This window comes from Podarcis raffonei, chromosome 13 (assembly GCF_027172205.1).
Source record: "Podarcis raffonei isolate rPodRaf1 chromosome 13, rPodRaf1.pri, whole genome shotgun sequence".
NCBI lineage: Eukaryota > Metazoa > Chordata > Lepidosauria > Squamata > Lacertidae > Podarcis > Podarcis raffonei.
The window spans coordinates 49,462,153-49,483,723 of record NC_070614.1 but is presented as its reverse complement, the minus strand read 5'-3'; the positions used below and the strand labels follow the sequence as shown (position 1 = coordinate 49,483,723).

At 49.9% G+C, this 21,571-nt stretch overlaps 1 protein-coding gene across 2 annotated transcripts in view; it reads left to right on the top strand.

Moving 5' to 3' along the window:
- The first annotated feature begins 2,815 nt into the window (after positions 1-2,815).
- Positions 2,816-21,571, top strand: part of LOC128400605 (myosin-7) — a 38,469-nt gene continuing 19,713 nt past the window's right edge. For both annotated transcript variants that reach the window (XM_053362911.1, XM_053362912.1), the window contains exons 1-18: positions 2,816-2,881; positions 5,849-5,901; positions 6,388-6,599; positions 7,600-7,743; positions 8,714-8,870; positions 9,411-9,438; positions 10,561-10,675; positions 11,768-11,860; positions 12,519-12,582; positions 12,914-13,012; positions 13,371-13,474; positions 13,584-13,722; positions 14,775-14,893; positions 15,050-15,199; positions 15,998-16,168; positions 18,960-19,269; positions 19,871-19,944; positions 20,640-20,727. In XM_053362911.1, coding sequence (XP_053218886.1) covers positions 6,396-6,599; positions 7,600-7,743; positions 8,714-8,870; positions 9,411-9,438; positions 10,561-10,675; positions 11,768-11,860; positions 12,519-12,582; positions 12,914-13,012; positions 13,371-13,474; positions 13,584-13,722; positions 14,775-14,893; positions 15,050-15,199; positions 15,998-16,168; positions 18,960-19,269; positions 19,871-19,944; positions 20,640-20,727 — 2,059 coding nt within the window. In that variant the 5' untranslated portion in view covers positions 2,816-2,881; positions 5,849-5,901; positions 6,388-6,395. The remainder of the gene's footprint in view (positions 2,882-5,848; positions 5,902-6,387; positions 6,600-7,599; positions 7,744-8,713; positions 8,871-9,410; positions 9,439-10,560; positions 10,676-11,767; positions 11,861-12,518; positions 12,583-12,913; positions 13,013-13,370; positions 13,475-13,583; positions 13,723-14,774; positions 14,894-15,049; positions 15,200-15,997; positions 16,169-18,959; positions 19,270-19,870; positions 19,945-20,639; positions 20,728-21,571) is intronic.

The window sequence follows — 21,571 nt, the reverse complement described above, 5'->3', positions numbered from 1 at the left end:
AGCCACTCTGTGCATGCTCAGAGGTACACTCGCCTTGCCTTTCCAGAACGGAGCCCCAGTGGTTTGAAATTGGCTCTGCAGCTAAGCCCAGCTCCCTGGGCTTAGCATAGATCCCATGCTTTCCTCACAACCCTGCAAATTCTGGATCCAAATTTTGAAATCGGAATCTTGTTGCATTTTGCAAAAAAACGGGTTGGGTGGGTGGGTGGGAGGATGGAGAAGAATGCCAGTTCAGTTATTACTATTTTTATGTCGTTACAGGGCAGCTCTAGATAGTTTTTGCAATGATTTTCAAGCCCTTCCAGAGAGACAGTGGATTTCTCTAAAAAGAAAAAAAGGAAAGACTTGGTTAAAACTTACTTGCTGGGGGGAAAAGACATCTGGATTTTGCTGCCTATATATCTGTTCCCTCAAATGAAAAGCCTCCTTTTTAGTATTAAAAAATGGCTGCCAAGTGCAGCTCTCCACATATTACTTAGCTGGGGTTTTGCCTATGTCCTGCTCTAAGGGATTTTGTACCGTTTGAGAGATCACTCTCTTAACTTACATAAGTTTAAACAGGTTCATGTTTTCGCCTCGGGGCAATCGAACTATGAATCGAAAGACAACCAGAACGTGGTTTGGCTGTCAGCTGGACTTTTTGAGTCTCGTATACATAAACTTTCTCCACCTGAGTGAAAAAAGAGGAAAAGGCGAGTTTGTCCATGCAGGTAAACAACCCTCTGATGTGAACCGAATGTGCGGCATTGCACAAGTTGTTTCTTCCGGCCTCAGTTCTCCAGCTGTAAAATGGGACTAGCGGTGCCGTTCCCCGTGAAAGTGAGAGCAAGACAGCTGCTACATGTGAGATGTGCTATCAGATCTGCTGCTGCCTTCACAGTTGGAGGAAATAACACTTTTCCAGCTGGAAACTACAGGAGGGGAGAAATCTCTTGTGCCTGAATCCTGCTTGCGAGTTTTCCACAGGCATCTGGTCGTATAGTTCCATTTTGTGGCTAGCTCAGCATTGCTTACACTGGCTGGCAGCAGCTGTCCAGGGTTCCAAGCAGGGATCTCTGCCATTCTTACCTGGAGATGTCAGGATTTGAATTCGGGACCTTCTGCATGCAGAGCGAATGCTCTTATCACTGAGCTAGGGCAGCGTTCAGCCTTCTCTGCCTCTTTCCCCCCACCCCAAATCCCACTGCCTGGAAGCTGCTTTTAGCCTCTCTGGGGGAGAAATGAAGTACCTCTATCACGCCTGTGTTTCTCCCACTCCTGAGTTTCAAGCACTGCTTAATCTTTTAGGAGCGGCCCTTCTTTCAACCAAATCATGTCCCTCTGCAACAGCTTTCAAATAATAATTTTTAAAATGGGAAAATATATATCCCTCTCTCAATAGAAACCCTCTTACGGTATTTTCTAGGGAATGAGTCCGCACAGGGAAAGTGGCCAGGGGAGAAATGGGCAAACTTCGTATCGAAATGGACGCTTCCTCCTGTGATAATTCAGGCGGTGAAAGCACAATGTGGGAATATCTAAAGTTGTTTCCCGAGGCCCTCAGTCTGAAAATGGTTTGTGCTTATGAAAGGTGTGTCTTGGTCGCCTGGGGGGAAGCAAAAGACCTCAGGAGAAGGTAAAGGAAAGCTTCACCTGAGGTGAGGCTCCCGCAATAGGCTTCACATTGCCTGATTCTGTTTAACGGATCAATGAAAGAACGGAGGACGGTGACAAGTTTTCAAGTGGGGTTGCTGAGCCCCCCTAAGCAACTCGGGGCTTTGGACATACAGTGGTACCTCGGGTTACATACGCTTCAAGTTACATACGCTTCAGGTTACACACTCCGCTAACCTAGAAATAGTGCTTCAGGTTAAGAACTTTGCTTCAGGATAAGAACAGAAATCGGGCTCCGGCGGCGCAGCCGCGGGAGGCCCCATTAGCTAAAGTGGTGCTTCAGGTTAAGTACAGTTTCAGGTTAAGTACGGACCTCCAGAACGAATTAAGTACTTAACCCGAGGTACCACTGTATATCAGTTACACCTTCAAAACCAGGGGTCTGCAAACTTTTTCAGCAGGGGGCTGGTCCACTGTCCCTCAGACCTTGTGGGGGGCCGGAATATATTTTGGGGGAAAAAGTGAACGAATTCCTATGCCCCACAAATAACCCAGAGATGCACTTTAAATAAAAGGACACATTCTACTCATGTAAAAACACGTCTGCGGGCCAGATTTAGAAAGCGATTGGGCCAGATCCGGCCCACGGGCCTTAGTCTGCCTACCCACATTCAAAACCATCCCCAAACCCTCTGAGTTGCATCTCAGCACTTGGGTTGCAGCGAAATCAACGACACTTAATAACGCGATGCCTCCACGGAACGTTTTCCTTTCTCTGGATTATTCCCGTTACGTTTCTGCCAGGTGGGGTAACAGTAAACTATGGCTAAGGTTGTTTTTTGTGTGTGTGAGTTTCAATAAACTATGGGTGAGGTTGTGCAAGAGATTACATGTGGAAACAGAGCGTCGGGGAGGGCAGTGGAATATTCCTAGGTTGCCAAAAGTATGTGGAGCTTCTGTCTCTCATCTCCCCTGAGACCCCCTCCTCTCCCCGCACTGGAATCTCAACCCTGTTGTTCCAAGATATTTTGATGTCCACTGCCCCCCCTCCCTGAACCTGTTCTTATTCTTCATACCACAACAATGACGACTTGTTCCAATTGTTCCAGGGGAAGCACGATAGGATTGGGGTGGTGGGGAGGGAAGTGGTTGGGGGGGGAGAGAGGAATGGGTCCGTGTGCCCATATGAGGCCGGCCGGTGGGAGGGAGCGGGGGGAGCGGGGGTTTATAACCAGGGTCTTGGCCAAGCACCCAGCTTACAACCCCACCCACCTTGCACTGGTCTCAGGTAAGGCCCAACGCCAGCTCTTCCACATTGGAGGGTTTGGGGGTGGCTGAGAAGGTATTGTGTTTGCCAGTGATTGGGCTCTGGCCATCTGGGCATGGGAAAATCTAGGCAGGGAGTTTGCACCCATGGAAGGAACTCTGAAGGACATCTAGTCCAACCCCCTGCTCGAACCCACGAACCTGAGATTAAGAGTCTTATGATCTACCAGCTAATCTATCCTGGGGGCAGGGAATGAAATCCAAGCTGCCAGGTGCGCTTTCAATGTACCTGGTGGTTCGTGATATTTACAATTTTTTTGCACATTTGCATTGTAGGCAAATGGTAGAATGCTGCCTTTATCTCTCACCTTTTTCTCCCAAGGGGCTCAAGCTGGAATACCTAGTTCTTCTCCCCCTCCCTCCTCATTTTAATTTCCACAACAACCCGGCGAGGTAGGCTAGGCTGACCGGCCCAGGGTCACCCAGTCGTGAGCTTTGTGGATTTGAACCCTGGTTTCTCCCAGCTCTTAATCCTGATGCTAGCAGCTCACAAGACAGTGGCTGGAATTGGAAATGGGCTGCGGTGTTTGCAAATATATGCGGGCGGGTGTGTTTGGGCTGGGGTCTCTGTGCAAAATTGGGGCTTTGTTTGCGCCCGTTGGTGGGTCGTGTGTTCGGAGAGAGATTTGCATGCACATAACAAACAGTATATGCAAATAAGCACACTTCCTAAGTGGGGCTTGTGAGGATTGGACGCGGCTCTCAAAAATGTGTTGCACGAAGGGGCTAGGATTGTGTCCCATCCGCACAGAGCCCTGCCTGTGTTTTCATGAGTGTGTAAGAATGTGAGTTTGTAGTAGTGAGTGTGCCTGGTTGTGCATTTCCAGTAAATTCAAAAGTGTGTTAATTCTGTGTGTTAATTCTGCAAATCCTGAGATCTGAGAATTTCATCTGGATGCTGGTGGCTATACCATTAAATACCTCATCCATCCTTCTGAGAATGGTTACATCTTGAGAATGGGTGGTGTAAAGGCATTTCTTGTTTGAATTTTGAAGACAACACTCCACTCTTTCCTCTCTCCCCCCAACTCAAGTATTTCCATTAGATTTCCCCTACCAGCTGAATATTAAAACTTAAGTTCGAAATTTAGGCGTTGAAATCTTGCGGGATTTCTCTTGCCTACATGCGGCTTTGAGAATCGGGTGAGAATTTCCATGGGCCGTATGTTGAGAAACGAAGGACTTTCCTCCCGGGTTTGCTTCTGATAAACAGTGTGGCCCAAGGAGAGAATTCTGGAAAAAATTTATAATAACGAGTCATCGTTCCGTTTTTGTAGTAGCCATAAGTCTAGCTTGTTTTCCCTCTGGAAGGAAAACTGGTGAGCTGATTGTATGGGTGCTTCTGCCTCAAGAACCCACAGCTGTTTATCCCCCCTCCCCCTTTAGAAGTGTTTATGCAAAATCACAACCTTGGCGCGAGACAAATCGCACAGGGAGCTTAGCAGTTTTCAGACTGCACGTAGTTGAGCTGTGGAACTCGCTGCCACAAGGCATAGTGATGGCCGCAGCCTTGAATGGCTTTAAGGGGTTTAGACAAATTCGTGGACGATAAATCTGCCTGCCATAATGGTTATGTGCTACTGGTTGCTCAGAATCGCAGGTGAAGAGAGAGCGCTGTTGAGCTTAAGCCCTGCTTACAAGTTTCTGATATGCATCTGGTTGGCTGTTATGAAAACAGGATGCTCGAACAGGTGGACCTGTGTTCAGATCCAGCTGGGCTCATCTTATGCTCTTATCTAGGCAGCCCCACGGCACAGTGATGGTTAGAGCATCAGAGCTCAATAACTGAGCACATGAACCGCTGGCGGAAGATTCAGGGTTCCCTGGCATCTCCCATCAAAACAATATTTTAACTCGGGTGACGGCTGGGAAAGCCTCAACTTGAGGTTCCTCTTTTCAGACCAGGGATCTATCTAACTTTAGCCCAAAATTGCACGTGAGGACTGACACTTGCAAGGTGGTACTGCTTCTGCTGTGACTCATTACGGGGCAGGCTGTAACCCAGGAGTGTAGCCTTTTGTCGGTAGTTTGTCGAACTACAAAGCCCATCATCCCCTGTCAGCATCTCCAGTGACCAGGAATGATGGGAGTTGTAGTCCAACAGCAACAGTTTCTTATGTCCGTATGCAGGCATGGGGCTAATTATATGTATTATTGCAGAACTGGGCGTGAGATGCTCAACGGTTCAAGTTTCCTCTCAGCCGCAAACCCTGCAGGGTGACCTTGGGCCAGTCTCCCTCTGCCTGCCCCAACTTCCTAGGTTGACACACCTCGCAGGGTTGTTGTGTGATGATAAAATGTGTGTGGAGAACTGTGTATGCTGCCCCGAGCTCCTCGGACGAAGGCAAACTTTTCACAAAGATTTATGTGCAAGGGCAACATGTACATAAATGTTTGCCTGGGGCTTTCGCTCCTCCAGGCCCACCATTCGCAATCACAGGAAGTTCTATCCCTAGAGCCGCCTCCCTGCTGCTGGGGCCCACTGGGAATGGTGGGACTGGTAGGAGGCAGAGGCGCAAGGCAGGAGGCCAGCAGTAGGTGGCGCCACAGCCAACAGCCGTTGCAACCGCAGCCAATGCTAGGTAGAGACGCTGAGTTTTAGTTCTGCCCTTGCCTTCCTCCCTATTGAGTTCTACCAAGATGAAGGAGAAGGAAGCTGACAGACAGGGTCACTTGCTTGACAGGGTATAAGTGAGAAGGCCGTCAGATGGGCTGGCTGATGGCAGACCGAGGTCAGTCACAAAATCTGAGGTCACAAGATTTGGCAAGGTGCGAATTTAAAGGATTTTGTTCACGTATTGGCTCAGGAATTGCAAATCAGGAAAATTCTCAGGAAAGTGCAAGAAGAGAATTATAGATATCGTATATGTTTGTGATGAGCAGGCCAGGGAGGATAAACATGTCTATATTTTGTGTTTTTCGCCTACAGTCATCCGGCCCCAGGTAGCCGATCTCCTGTGGAACCCTAGGAAAATAAAAAAGGTAAATATGGGGCGCTTCTGTCCCGGAGCAGTTGCTTTTGCGGGCAGGTGTTTTATTCACAGCTTGCTTTTAGCTGGCATCCAGATTGCAGCGTCTTCTAGGGGTGAAGAACCAGACCTGTTTCTAAGGGGTGTTTTATTTTTGAAAGCCCACAAGAGGGCAGAATACTTGCACAGGAGGCAGCGACGTTAAGCACGGCGCAGTCCTCCCAATGTCCACTTGGGGGCAGCAGCACCACAGCTTCCCTTTTGGAGAGGTGTGTTGGGCAACGTGGAGCTCCCCCCATGGGCATTTTGTGAACTGCATATATTCCATACCTCCTCCTCATGGGGCGATGGTCCCCCCCTGGTGGCTGGTTGGCAAATTGCACCATCCCCAACCGTCGGGCCTTGAAGTCCTGGGTTCAAATCCCACGAGCCCCGGGCTCCTGTTCACCGCTGCGAGGACGCAGCATGGTTGTTACCCTTGGAAATGTTCCCGTTCCAGCTCCAGCCATGTCTTCGGATGCCGAGATGGCCGACTTTGGCCCCGCAGCCCCTTACCTGCGCATGTCGGAGAAGCAGAGGATCGAGGCGCAGAACCGGCCTTTCGACATGAAGAAGGACGTTTTTGTGCCGGATGAGAAGCTGGAATTCGTCAAGGCCAAGATCACGTCCAGGGATGGTGGTAAAGTCACCGCGGACACAGAGAACGGCAAGGTGCTGGGCTGTTTCTTGTGCTCTCACGCCCATCCCATCGTATAATAATAATAATAATAATAATAATAATAATAATAATAATAATTTATTATTTGTACCCCACCCATCTGGCTGGGTCTCCCCTGCCACTCTGGGCGGCTTCCAACAAAGATTAAAAATACATTAAAATGTCACACATTAAAAACTTCCCTGAACAGGGCTGCCTTCAGATGTCTTCTGAATGTCAGGTAGTTGTTTATCTCTTTGACATCTGAAGGGAGGGCGTTCCACAGGGCGGGTGCCACTACCGAGAAGGCCCTCTACCTGGTTCCCTGTAACCTCACTTCTCGCAGTGAGGGAAACACCAGAAGGCCCTCAGAGCTGGACCTCAGTGAACGATGGGGGTGGAGACGCTCCTTCGGGTATACTGGGCCGAAGCCGTTTAGGGCTTTAAAGGTCAACACCAACACTTTGAATTGTGCTCGGAAACGTACTGGGAGCCAATGTAGTATCTCTTCTGCATGTTGTGCTCCAAAACTTCCGAAACTTTGGCATTAAAAAAATGCCTCCCAGCACCATCTTCCCTTCTGCCCGACACCGTGCCCCCATGATCTCTCCTCTGTCTTTTTATAAATGCTGTTCCGGCCACCCACCTCCCCAGTGAGGCGAGGTGCCAGCTGCCATGCCCTGACTGGGGTCTTCTAGTGCGGCTGCCCCTGTTCTGTCGAGCGGGCATCCCTGTTGTGTCCCTCCCATTTTCCATCTATGGCTTCCTTCCATCCTTTCCCTGCTACCCAAGTAAAAAAAGAGGTGGTGTCCAGTGCTAGTCCTACTCAGAGTAGACCCATTGGAATCCGCGAACCTGAGTGGTGCCTGTTAACTTCATTGCATCTGCTCCGAGGAGGGCACTGGATGCAACCCGGTGGGTTCAATTTTGGGGGCCGTTGGGAGGAAGAGGTTCCCCGTCCTTTGGGCGCTGGCTGTCCTGCTGGATTGAGGCTTCACTGCCTTCTCTCCGCAGACGGTGACGGTGAAGGAAGACCAGATCATGCAGCAGAACCCGCCCAAGTTCGACAAGATCGAGGACATGGCCATGCTGACCTTCCTGCATGAACCTGCCGTCCTCTACAACCTCAAGGAGCGCTACGCCGCCTGGATGATCTATGTAAGTGGGCACAATCCTTCCTGGCACCCAGCAATCTGCCTTATCTCAAGTCAGGCCATTTTGGGTCTGTGTAGCTCAGTATTAAGGGACGCGGGTGGCGCTGTGGGTTAAACCACAGAGCCTAGGACTTGCCGATCAGAAGGTCGGCGGTTCGAATCCCCACAATGGGGTGAGCTCCCGTTGCTCGGTCCCTGCTCCTGCCAACCTAGCAGTTCGAAAGCACACCAGTGCAAGTAGATAAATAGGTACCGCTCCGGCGGGAAGGTAAACGGCATTTCCATGCGCTGCTCTGGTTAGCCAGAAGCGGCTTAGTCATGTACACTGGCTCCCTCGGCCAATAAAGCGAGATGAGCGCCACAACCCCAGAGTCGTCCGCGACTGGACCTAATGGTCAGGGGTCCCTTTACCTTTAGCTCAGTATCGCCAGCACTGGCCGGCAGCAGTGGCTGTCCAGGGTGTCAGGCAGGGATCTTGAACCTGGGACCTTCTGCATCCAAAGCAGGTGTCCTCTCCCAGAGCTACGGCCCTTCCTTGTAGGAAACTTGCAGGCCTCCGGGTGACACTGGACGACTCTTCCTCCCGTCCATCAAGACAGCCACTGGGCTTAGAGGCGCAGCAGACATTCCCCCTTACCTGGCACCTGAACATTATCCAGAATCTGCAATATTCCCACCTCACTGGAGTGGACTTGTTGGGCACTGATAGTTAAGGGTGTCAAGAGAGCCCTGCAGGATCAAACCAGAATTCCACCTACCCCAGCTTTCAGCTTCCAACAGTGGACAGTTGTTGGGTTTCCTGGAAACCTGCAGGGAGGGTTAAAAAATAATAATTCCAGGCCTCCTGAGGTTCTTGGCTTCCTTTCACAACCCACACCACCCTTCAAGTTTCTTGCCCTTTTAATTCCCCATAAGACATCATTTTCTTACAGAACGTCCTTCCTCCTCCCTCCTCCTCCCTCTCTCCTCTATAGACCTATTCCGGGCTCTTCTGCGTGACCGTCAACCCCTACAAGTGGTTGCCGGTCTACAACGCAGAAGTGGTGGCTGCCTACCGGGGGAAGAAGCGAAGCGAAGCCCCTCCCCACATCTTCTCCATCTCTGACAACGCCTACCAGTATATGCTGACAGGTAAGGAAAAGGGGGAAGGGACGCGGGTGGCGCCGTAGTCTAAACCACAGAGCCTAGGGCTTGCTGATCAGAAGGTCGGTGGTTCAAATCCCTGCGATGGGGTGAGCTCCCGTTGCTCGGTCCCTGCTCCTGCCAACCTAGCAGTTCAAAAGCACGTCAAAGTGCAAGTAGATAAATAGGTACCGCTCCGGCGGGAAGGTAAAGGGCGTTTCCATGCACTGCTCTGGTTCGCCAGAAGCGGCTTAGTCATCCTGGTCGCATGATCTGGTTCCCTCGGCCAGTAAAGCGAGATGAGCGCCGCAACCTCAGAGTTGTTTGGACCGGACCTAACGGTCAGGGGTCCCTTTACCCTTTACCTTTTAAGGAAAAGGGGGAGGGTGCAGAAACTCTTTCTGTGTGTGTGTTTGTGTGTTGGCAAGAAACTGGGGAGCAAAAATCCTGCTTTGCTATTTTCCACTTCCTATTTCTTCTGCATTTTCTCCCCTTCCATTTCCCTCCACTCTTTCCTTTTAACTCTTCTCTCTCTCTCTCTCTCTCCAGACCGTGAGAACCAGTCTATCCTGATCACGTAAGTCCTCCCTTCCCCTCTCCTTTCTGATTCTCCCTACAAAGTCTCCAGAACACTCTCAGGTGCAGAGGAAGCTGCCTTTGCCCTAGTCAGACCTAGCTCCATATTGCTTGCACTGACTGGCAACAGCTCCTCAGGATTTTCCGACAGGGTTCTTTCCCAGCCAGGGAATAAACCTGGGATCCCCTGGATGGTAGAGCATGAGATTCTTAATCTCAGGTGGGTTCGAGGCCCACGTTGGGCAAAAGATTCCTGGACTGCAGGGGGTTGGACTAGATGACCCTCGGGGTCCCTTCCAACTCTACAATTCTATGATTCTGTGAATGCAAAGCAGATGTTATGGCCCTTCCACCCTAAAACCTGCCATTCTGTCTAAGGCTGCCTCTTGGTCTATTCATTTTATTTCATAAAATTTACATACTGCTTGATTTTATTTTTAAACCCTCCAAGTGGTTGGGCCATCAACTCTTGACACTGCTATTTTGGCTGTCTCCATCAAAATAATAATAATAATAATAATAATAATAATAATAATAATAATAATTATTATTTATACCCTGCCCATCTGGCTGGGTTTCCCCAGCCACTCTGGGCGGCTCCCAACAGAATATAAAAAATATGATAAAACATCAAACATTTAAAAATTCCCTAAACAGGTCTTCCCTAAAACCCATCGACACCATGGCAAACCTCTTTCCCCCCCTTTTCTCATTTGCCCTGTTCTGTCTCTGGACAGAAGGGAACAATTGCTTCCTCACCTGGTCTCCTGGGGTGAGCAGCAGGAATTGGCCAGGTGACCATCTGAGCAAGGAAGATTCACAAAATTGGGTGGTTCTCCCTCCCCGCTGCTGTCGTTTCTGCCACAGACTTAACTATTAAAAATCAGGTTCCTTGCCTTTGCAAAGCTGCAATACTATTCCTCACTTGTAACACAAAACGGCCGATGCTGTAGTGGCCATGGTATATTAGAAGAATAAATTACATTTTTAAAAAATACCCTTGATTTTGGGTTGGGGGCAATGACTCGAGAGCCACTGGAAGTGGGATGAGGATGTAGCTGATCGATCAGTTGATCAGTCTACAAACGCACCCGCTCTTCAGCCTCGTTTTTCTGCCCCGCAGCGGAGAATCCGGGGCAGGGAAGACTGTCAACACCAAGCGTGTCATCCAGTACTTCGCGGTGATCGCTGCCATCGGCGACCGGACCAAGAAGGAGCAAGCTGCGGCTACCGGCAAGGTGACCCTTTTGTCTGCCTCTGGCTTCTTGTAGTGGTAGCTGGCCTCCTCCAGGGCTGGTAGGGCAGAAGGACAGGAGACGAACACCAGGGGGCGCCAGAGAAAATGATAGGCGGAACCACCCACCCCCTGATTGGCTAGAGGTGAAGCAGGCAGGCAGGCGAGGTCTAGCTGAGAGCCTAAAGGACCAGCCTCCACCGGCTGCACGTTGCAACCGGACATGTGAAAAGCAGCCCGACCACAGCTAATCAGAGCTTCAAGCCCACAACGAAAGCCAGAGGGGCAAGGAAGACGGAGCTGCTGCTGTCCACTGACTTCTGTCGTCGTATCTTTCCCACTGCTAACCATGTTCCCTTCTCCTCCTGCCTCTAAGCTGTTTGCTGATATTATATTCATATCCCACCTTTCCTCCATGATGTTCCTCTCCACATTTTACCACCACAACAACCTTGTGAGGTAGGCTCGGCTGACAGATGGTGACTGGCCCAAGATCACACAGCGAGCTTTCTGGCCCAGAGGGGAGTTGAACCCTGGTCTCCCAAGTCCTAGTCTGGCACTCTAACCATGAAACCTCACTGGTCCTCACGTGTTTAAACAGGCATTTCCCAAATCTGATGACTCAAACCTCCTTCTTCCATTGTTTTGGTTGCTATTCTAAATGGGCTTCCTTTACTGTACATTGCAATTATGGATTTTATTCAAGTCTGCTATACAGTGGTGCTCCGGGTTACAGACGCTTCAGGTTACAGACTCCATTAACCCAGAAATAGTACCTCAGGTTAAGAACTTTGCTTCAGGATGATAACAGAAATCGCACGGCGGCAGCGGGAGGTCCCATTAGCTAAAGTGGGAGCTCAGGTTAAGAACAGTTTCAGGTTAAGAACGGACCTCCGGAACGAATTAAGTTCTTAACCTGAGGTACCACTGTATCTGTGTCTACACACACACACACACACACACACACACACACACACACAAATATATTGGTTTTAGACTTGTAAGCCACTTTGGGCAATGAAGAGGCATGCAAATGAATAAGGAATAATAATGAGCTGGTAGAGAGAATGTTTCTAACCTTTCGCTCTACCGACAGGGGACTCTGGAAGATCAAATCATCCAGGCCAACCCTGCGCTGGAGGCCTTCGGGAATGCCAAGACCTTGCGGAACGACAACTCGTCCCGATTTGTGAGTGTCACTCGAGAGGGAATTTGAGGCAGGGGTGAGGGGAGGGGGGAAACACTGCCAAAATAACTGCCTACGAGGTTGCATAATCCCATATAGGCCCACTCAAGTTGCTTCCACCTGCAGAACTGGCACTGCTACAGGGGCCCAATCACCCTCATTCTGCGATGGTGAGAAACAGATCTTTTAGTGCTTCAGCTTCCAACCTTTGGAACTCCCTGCCTCTTGACACCAGAGGACTCGTTTCAGCATCTGCTAGACGCATTTCTGCCTAGGCAAGAATCCCCAGAGATTTAGAACATTGCCGTGTGTTTTCATACGTTCTTGTCTTATCATTTACTTATTTTTTTGAATGTTTTGGATAGCTTGGTTAGAGCTGATTGTGCCAAGGTTGCAGGTTAAATTCCCGTATGGGACAGCTGCATATTCCTGCTCTCTGGGACCCTTCCAACTTTATATGATTCTTTGAAATAGCTGTTCCAAACTGTTTTTACTGATAATTTCGTTGTTCTATTCTTTTCTGTAAACTTCTGTGAAGGTTTCCTCTGCCATCAAGTGGTATATAATTGGGGAGGGGAGAATAAAACCAATAGATAATTATTATTTGTGCTCCGGCCGCCCTGCCTGCACCTCCTGCTCAGCTTCTTCTTTTCTCTTCCAGGGCAAATTTATTCGGATCCATTTTGGGGCGACGGGGAAGCTGGCCTCAGCCGACATAGAGACCTGTGAGTTTGCCAAAGGCCTGTCCTTCTTTACTTCTCCTGATCTCTGGCCCTCTTCCCTGAATTAATGTAAGGGCGCAAGTAAGGCCCTGCCGGCCGGATCAGGACAATGGCCCTCCTAGTCCACCACTTGTTCTCACCTGTGGGAAGCCCCCAAAACGCACAACCTGAGTGTAAGAGCATCTTTGCCTCTTGCGATTCCCAGCTGCTCATATTCCCTCCAACAGTGGAGACGGAAGTTTGGCTAGAAGCCTTTATCCTCCATTAATTTTTTCTTCCTTTCGTCGCTCCTCCATTTCAACTGCCCCGCCTTCTCTTCCTCTTAATTCCTCAGACCTCCTGGAAAAGTCCCGGGTCATCAATCAGCTGAAAGCTGAGAGGAATTACCACATCTACTACCAGATCTTGTCCAACAAGAAACCGGAGCTCCTGGGTGAGTTGTTGCAAAGGAGAGCCACTCTGGCCCGGGTCTGAGATCTTGCTGAGATGTTCTTCTGTACGCGGAACAAATCTAAACCTGTGCTAGAACTGCAGTAGGGCACCTGGTCTGCGGGCAGAAGGTCCTAGGGTCACGTGCATAGTAGGGATGAGAGAGATTCCCTGCCTGAAAGGCTGCCAGTCAGAGTAGACAATGCTGAGCTACAGCATAGGTCGGCAAAATAAGGTAATTGGATGCAAAAAAATAGGGGGAAATTAGAATTTTTTTTAAAAAAATGATTTATTTATTTTTTAAAAGAAAAGGGACAATCTTCCTTTTGCCTTATTCCCTGCCCAATGCCTTTCCTTCCCAGACATGATGCTGGTAACCAATAACCCGTACGACTACGCCTTCATCTCCCAAGGAGAGACCACGGTGCCGTCCATCGATGATGCTGAGGAACTGCTGGCCACTGACGTGAGTAGCTGGGCTGGGGGGCAGAAGCCGTATTCCAAGCGAGTCACCCACCCCTCACGGCCGTGTGGGCAGCAACAGCCAACCCTCCCTTTGCTTCCTCCGCCCGCAGAGCGCCTTTGACGTCTTAGGCTTCACCCAGGAAGAGAAGAACTCCATCTACAAGCTGACGGGCGCGATCATGCACTACGGAAACATGAAGTTCAAACAGAAGCAGCGCGAGGAGCAGGCAGAGCCCGACGGCACAGAAGGTGAGGGAGGATGCTCGCGATGAACCGCAAGCGAGGCAAATGAATGCTGGGTCGCAGGGCAAGATGCTCTGTCCCAGCCTTCCCCAACCTGATGCCCCCTTTGCGTCAAGAAAACAGAACCCCACAACTCGTGTAAATTATAGATACATGTATATGCATATAGGGACACGGGTGGCGCTGTGGGTTAAACCACAGAGCCTAGGGCTTGCCGGTCAGAAGATCGGCGGTTCAAATCCCCGCGACGGGGTGAGCTCCCGTTGCTCGGTCCCTGCTCCTGCCAACCCAGCAGTTCAAAAGCACATCAAAGTGCAAGTAGATAAGTAGGTACCGCTCTGGCGGGAAGGTAAACGGCGTTTCCGTGCGCTGCTCTGGTTCGCCAGAAGCGGCTGAGTCATGCTGGGCACATGACCCGGAAGCTGCACGCCGGCTCCCTCGGCCAGTAAAGCGAGATGAGCGCCACAATCCCAGAGTCGGTCACGACTAGACCCAATGGTCAGGGGTCCCTTTACCTTTTGTTTTGGCAAATCCTGGGCAGGAGTCATGTGGGGCAATGAAACCCTCCTGCAGCTGGAGAAATTCCAGCTGCCTCTCTTATTCATTAATTTATTCATCCAAATAATAATGATAATTTATTTCTACCCCACCCATCTGGCTGCGTTTCCCCAGCCACTCTGGGCGGCTTTCAACAGAACATTAAAAACACGATAAAACATCAAACATCAAAAACTTTCCTAAAGATTTCATCATTCCTTGCCTGCTGCCTCTGCCCTGTTGATAATTTTAATAATTTTAAATGGAATTTAAATGAAAGGAGGCTCTCTCGGTTTCCTGACACGTAGCAGAAGTCGGTAGCAGAATGCTGTGCATACTCAGAGCGCCCCCAAGAGTTTGGGAGAGGTGGGCCCACTTCCCTCACGGGGTCCGCCTTTGACACTACCTCGCTTTGGATGCCCTTCTGTCTTTTCTGCTGCCGTTCCTCAACCAAGGCGAGCCATGGTGTAACCGAGTGGTTTCCTCCCCACTCACCCCCTGCCCCAATTCTGAATTTCCAGAAGCCGACAAGTCTGCCTACCTGATGGGCCTGAACTCGGCCGACCTGCTCAAAGGTCTCTGCCACCCGAGGGTCAAAGTTGGAAACGAGTACGTCACCAAAGGGCAAAATGTCCAGCAGGTGAGACACAGTCCTGGGTGTGAAATGTCAGAGTGTAGGGGCATTCTTTTGAGGTTTTGAAGGCCGCAGGTTGCCCCCTCAACCTTCCCAGATTTGTTTTAGCTGGCTAATGAGATGTACCTCTCTCTCCCCCATTTCCCCCCCAAAACCCCCCAGGTGTACTACTCGACTGGAGCCCTGGCCAAGTCTGTATATGAGAAAATGTTCAACTGGATGGTGACCAGAATCAATGTCACGCTGGAAACCAAGCTTCCACGACAATATTTCATCGGGGTGCTGGACATTGCTGGTTTTGAGATCTTCGATGTAAGTGGTTCTCTTCCAAGGAGAATCCATTTTGAGATTTTGAGTACCGTATTTTTCGCTCATAAGACGCACCAGACCACAAGACGCACCTAGTTTTTGGAGGAGGAAAACAAGAAAAAAAATATTCTGAATCTCAGAAGCCAGAACAGCAAGAGGGATCGCTGCGCAGTGAAAGCAGCAATCCCTCTTGCTGTTCTGGCTTCTGGGATAGCTGCGCAGCCTGCATTCGCTCCATAAGACGCACACACATTTCCCCTTACTTTTTAGGAGGGAAAAGGTGAGTCTTATAGAGCAAAAAATACGGTAAATAACTGGGTGGTCCAGCTTGGCTTTGCCAGGTGGAAACCAGGAAAGACGAATGGGTGGTCCAGCGTGACCGACAAATAACCGCCTGGTCCCCATTTCTGCTGGCATTATTATTATTATTATTATTATTATTACTACTACTACTACTACTACCCACTCATGAATCTATGCAAAATAGTTCACGGGGTAATTTTCAGAAGGCTTCCTGCAAAGACTGGCAGCCTTCGACATCGCTCCTGGCTAGTGAGCCAGTGTGCTGGAGCAGTTAGAGTGCTAGACTAGGACCCGGGAGACCAGGGTTTGAATCCCCATTCAGCCATGAAGCTCACTGAGTGCGCCCATCATTGCCTCTCCGCCTAACCTACCTCACAGGGCTGTTGCAGGGATGGATTGAAAAGGAGGGGGAGACCTGTATGTGACCACCTTGAGACCACCTGGAGGGGAGGACAGATTGCCAGTCCTTGATTTCCTTTCCCCCGTCTCTCTTCCCAGTTCAACAGCTTTGAGCAGCTGTGCATCAACTTCACCAACGAGAAGCTGCAGCAGTTCTTCAACCACCACATGTTTGTGCTGGAGCAGGAAGAGTACAAGAAAGAAGGGATCGAGTGGGTCTTCATCGACTTCGGCATGGACCTCCAGGCCTGCATCGACCTCATCGAGAAGGTGCCTCCTTGCCTCCGGCGTGCCCTCCTTAGTCCCCAAAGGGCAACTTCACTTATTTATGCCTAAGTTGGGGCAATTGCCTCCCAGAGTGGGCAAGGTTGTCAATACGTAGGGCAGTAAGAGATTGTAAAGGTAAAGGGACCTCTGACCATTAGGTCCAGTTGTGACCGACTCTGGGGTTGCGGTGCTCATCTCGCTTTATTGGCCGAGGGAGCCGGCGTACAGCTTCCGGGTCATGTGGCCAGCATGACTAAGCCGCTTCTGGCGAACCAGAGCAGCGCACAGCAATGCCGTTTACCTTCCCGCCGGAGCAGTACCTATTTATCTACTTGCACTTTGACGTGCTTTCAAACTGCTAGGTTGGCGGGAGCAGGGACCGAGCAACGGGTGCTCACCCCGTCGCGGGGATTCGAACCGCCGACCTTCTGATCGGCAAGCCCTAGGCTCTGTGGTTTAACCCACAGCGCCACCCGCATCCCATGATTGTAGAATCATGGAATTGTGAGGTTGAGACCCTCAAGAGTCATCCATTCCAACCCCCTGAGGTAAAGCTAAAGAATCCCTTCCAGGGGGTCATCCAACCTCTGTTTAAAAACCTCCAATGTTTACTAGATCTGTCTATTTCTCTTCCATCTCAGTTTCACATGTGCCACAATCATAGGCCCATTCCATACCATGGATTTTTCAAAAGAATGCATGGGAAATTTGCATTTGTCCACCTTTCATGCACAATTCTTCCCCTGGGAATGTGCGTTTTTGCATCCTCTTCAGCACCCAGCTCCAAAATATGCATCCCCCCCCCACGCATTTTAAAAATGTAAAATGCATTCAGTGGTACCTTGGTTCTCAAACTTAATCCGTTCCGGAAGTCCATTCCAAAACCAAAGCACTCCAAAACCAAGGCACACTTTCCCATAGAAAGTAACGCAAAAAGGAATAATTTGTTTCAGACTTTTAAAAACAACCCCAAAACAGCAATTTAACATGAATCTTACTATCCAATGAGACCATTGATCCTAAAATGAAAGCAATAATCAATGTACTATACTATAAAATAAATAAGACAGCATTATAAATGATAAAAATTAAAAATATTTTTTTTTCTTACCTGCACTGATGATAGTCATCGCTTTTATCCATTTCCGCAGTCACACAACCAATCGATCAGTAGCTGAACTGGGTTCCACACGGTCACAAAAACAAATTAACCAAAAAAGCCTCAAAAGCAAAAACGCAAAATAAATAGCAAAAACAAAAGCACCAAACTTAATCCGTTCTGGAAGTCCATTTGACTTCCGAAATGTTTGAAAACCGAGGCTCAGCTTCTGATTGGTGCAGGCGCCCTGGAAACAAGAGCCAACAGCCGCATCAGATGTTTGGCTTCCGAAAAACGTTCAAAAACCGGAAAAATTACTTCTAGGTTTTCGGTGTTTGGGAACCAAGGGTCTGACTACCAAGGTATTTGAGAACTAAGGTACCACTGTATTTTTATATACATTTATTGGCGCCGAGAATGCATGGTGACGTTCGGACTTCTGCAAAGTCCACTTAATAGTTGTGTTCCAATCTGCACATTCAGTCTGGGACTGGCAAATCAAGCTGGCCCTTTTCCAAAAGCAGCCTGGACAAATTTCCCCTCCATCCCTAAACGAGGGGAACCACCTGAGGTCATCTGGATGCCCTGACATATGAACCTGTTGCCTCCACAATCTGCACAGTCAAGAGTATTCCTTTCTCAGTGTTGGAAGGTTTTTATGCGGAGCTTGGATGGCCGCCTGCCAGGGATTCTTCCTGTGTTGCAGGGGGCTGGACTAGATGGCCCTTCCGACTCTACCATTCTTCGATTACATGTTGCTGCTGCTCTTTATGGCGAATGCCATAAAGAGAAGCGCTGTGGCTCAGTGGTGGAATACCTGCTTTGCATGCAGAAGGTCCAATCCCTGGCCTCTCTCTGTGCTGGGCCTGGGAGTAACCCGTGAAACACAGTCCAGGATCGGTCCAGAATTTGAAGGTTCTGCTGGGAGACAGTCTGACAGGGCCAAGGCAGGACTTGACGCAGGAAACCAGGCAAAGACAGGTACAGGATCTCAGGCAGGATCTAGCATACAGCAATATTGCTCCCGCAACCTGGGGCAGGGTCCGACAGCCTTTTACCTTCGTCAGGGTAGTGGCCGGTCCTGATCCCCTGGCGACTCACCTCCCTGTCTCACCCGAAGGCGAGCACTCCTCCTGCGAGTACTCAGGTCTCTCCTTCTCTCAGACCTCAGTCTCTGCAGCTCGGGAGACGTCGGTGGGTTACTAGACCCAGGGGCCGCCTCAGCCTCCCCTGACCAAACCGGTAGTGGAGCAGCTGTAAGTGATGGCCCAGCTGAAGGCAACGAGGTCATCCTTGCATCTGGAGCCAGGGCAGGCTCAGGCCCCTGACTCGGCCCAGATGGTGTTTGTTGCAGGGGAACCTGTACAGACTGGGACTCTTCAGGATCCGGCCCCAGACTTGGTTCAGATGATGCCTGAGGCAAAGGATCAGGTGCAGCCTGAGACTCCTCTGGTTCCAGGTCTGAGCCCGAGTCCCAGGCCATCACACTCTCCCTGCTCAGCCTCTGTGTGATCAAAATCCTGGGGGCCACTGCCAGTCCGTGTAGGCAGTATTGAGTTAGGTGGACCCAATGGCCTAGCTCAGCATAAGGCAGCTTCCTCCATCCATAGCAAAGGGCCACGGGGCGGAACTGCCTGCTGGTGCCTCCTCCTCCTCCTCGCCCTCCATCCCCTGATGCCTGGTCCTCTTCCACAGCCCATGGGCATCATGTCAATCCTGGAGGAAGAGTGCATGTTCCCCAAGGCCACCGACATGACCTTCAAGGCCAAGCTGTACGACAACCACCTGGGCAAGTCGGCCAACTTTGGGAAGCCCCGCAACATCAAGGGCAAGCCGGAGGCCCACTTCTCCCTCATGCACTATGCCGGCACTGTCGACTACAACATCAACAACTGGCTGCAGAAGAACAAGGACCCCCTCAACGAAACAGTGGTGGGGCTCTACCAGAAGTCGTCCCTCAAGCTCCTGGCTCATCTCTTCGCTAACTACACCGGATCGGACGCACGTAAGGGAGGGAACGGAAGGGGGCAAGTCCGGGCTGTCCGCATCCCAAACTCCATTCCGGTCCGTGAGATTGGATTTACAGAAAACCAAAGGCTCTGGTTTGGAGTCATTTGCTTTGATACTATGGCAGCCCAGTGACCCTCAGTCAGCGCGGCCGTTGGAGTGTGGGACTAGGACCTGGGAGACTGGGGTTCAAATTCCCGCTCTGCCGCAAGGCTTCCTGGGCGACGTTGGGCCAGTCGCTCGCTCTCAGCCTGAGCTACCAGGGCACGCGAACGAAAGCAAAACGCAAACTGGGTGCCTGCTCACAAACACCGGCATTGCGATGAAAACAAAACAGTTATGTATTTGCAATAAAAATCAGCAGCCCTTCGTCAGCCTCGTGCCCTGCCCTTGGCTCAGCACATATAGTTTCAAGCCAGCCACCAATAATTCGTGGGAGTCCTCTCCAACCATGTACATATTTGAGCTGTACCAGGGGAAGCCTGTGACCCTCTCCTGTGGGATCCCACGCCTTCCTGATTAATGCATTCCGGTATTTCTTCACATATCCTCGCCCTTTAGGCTGCATCTTGAATCCCCGTTTTTCTCTCTCCAAACAGCTCCTGATTCCAAGGGGAAAACGACCCACAAAAAGAAGGGCTCCTCCTTCCAGACCGTGTCTGCTCTGCACCGGGTGAGGATATCCTGAGGCCTGCTTCCTTGGAGAGGCTGGCCCTCCAGATGTTTTGGGACTACAATTCCCATCATCCCTGACCACTGGTCCTGTCAGCTAGGGATGATGGGAGTTGTAGTCCCAAAACATCTGGAGGGCCAAGTTTGGCCGTGCCTGATCTAGAGGTTGGCCAAGCCTGCCTTGAGAGCCAGTGTGGTGTAGTGGTTAAGAGCGGTAGTCTCGTAATCTGGGGAACCGGGTTCGCGTCTCCGCTCCTCCACATGCAGCTGCTGGGTGACCTTGGGCCAGTCACACTTCTTTGAAGTCTCTCAGCCCCACTCCCCTCACAGAGTGTTTGTTGTGGGGGAGGAAGGGAAAGGAGAATGTTAGCTGCTTTGAGACTCCTGAAGGGGAGTGAAAGGCGGGATATCAAATCCAAAAACTCTTCTTCTTCTTGTGGCCTCCAGTCCCTTTTTCTCATCCCCCTTCCTGTCTCCAGCAAAACTATAACTCCTTTTCTCTGCCCGCTTTCCTTCCCCGACAGTCAAATCCATCTGCCCCTCCTCTGCCTTGCCTGCCTGGACACCTCTCCTTCCGCCCTCCTTCATAAAACTCGCTCCATCTCAACTACCTGCCTGCCTTCCCCAGTTGTCCTTCCTCGCCTCTCCCCTTCCTCCACCCCATCTCAACTCACCTGCTCTTCCTTTCTCACCCAGGAGAACCTCAACAAGCTGATGACCAACCTGCGTTCCACCCACCCTCACTTTGTGCGCTGCATCATCCCCAACGAGACCAAGTCTCCAGGTGAGATCCCTGGTCCCTCTTGTATGAGGTGCCTTTGGGGCCCTAGCGCTCTCCCTCTCTCTTGGACTCCCATCAGTCCAAGCCAGCCCGGCCAATGGTGGTGAGAGCTGTAGTCCTTGCACAAGGCCTGTAGCTCAGTGGTAGAGCCACCTGCCTTGCATGCTGAAGGTCACAGGTTCAATCCCTGGCGTCTCCAATTAGGGTTTCCATTGTAACTGGTGTAACCCCAGCGAGAGAGATTTTTGAAGTATTTTAAGTGGTTTAGAAATGCTTTTAAATCACTAGATTAAAGTGCTTACGTGGTAGGGACTGATTTCCCCCTTTCTTTTCTTTTTTAAAAATTAAATCTTTATTGGTTTAAAATACAAAGATACAAGGATACAAACATACAACAAAGGTAAGTATTTCAGAGTTAAATATAAAAAGAAAAGAAAAGGGGGGGGGGGAGAAAATTTTGAAGCAAAGACAAAAAAATGATAAAAAGGAAAAAAAGACCAAAGATTTATACGACATTATATCTATCAAATTAAAAAAAAAAATTTACAAAAAACTTCCACTCTTTCTCGTCATACTTTTTCTGTTGTCATGGTATTATCGCGCAGTTTTGTTTTATATCCTTTTTCATACATTCCACTATCATGTTTATATCATTTATCTATTATTCGCAAGTATCATTCCAGTTCTGCTAAGGTGGTATCATTTTTGCAATATCTTATATATTTTTTAAATACTTTCCATTCTCCGTATGTTTTCTGCTTTAAAACTCCCCTGATTTTTCCTGTCAGCTTTGCCAGTTGGAAATACTCTGTCACTTTCACGCACCCATCCCCTCTCTCCTGCCTCC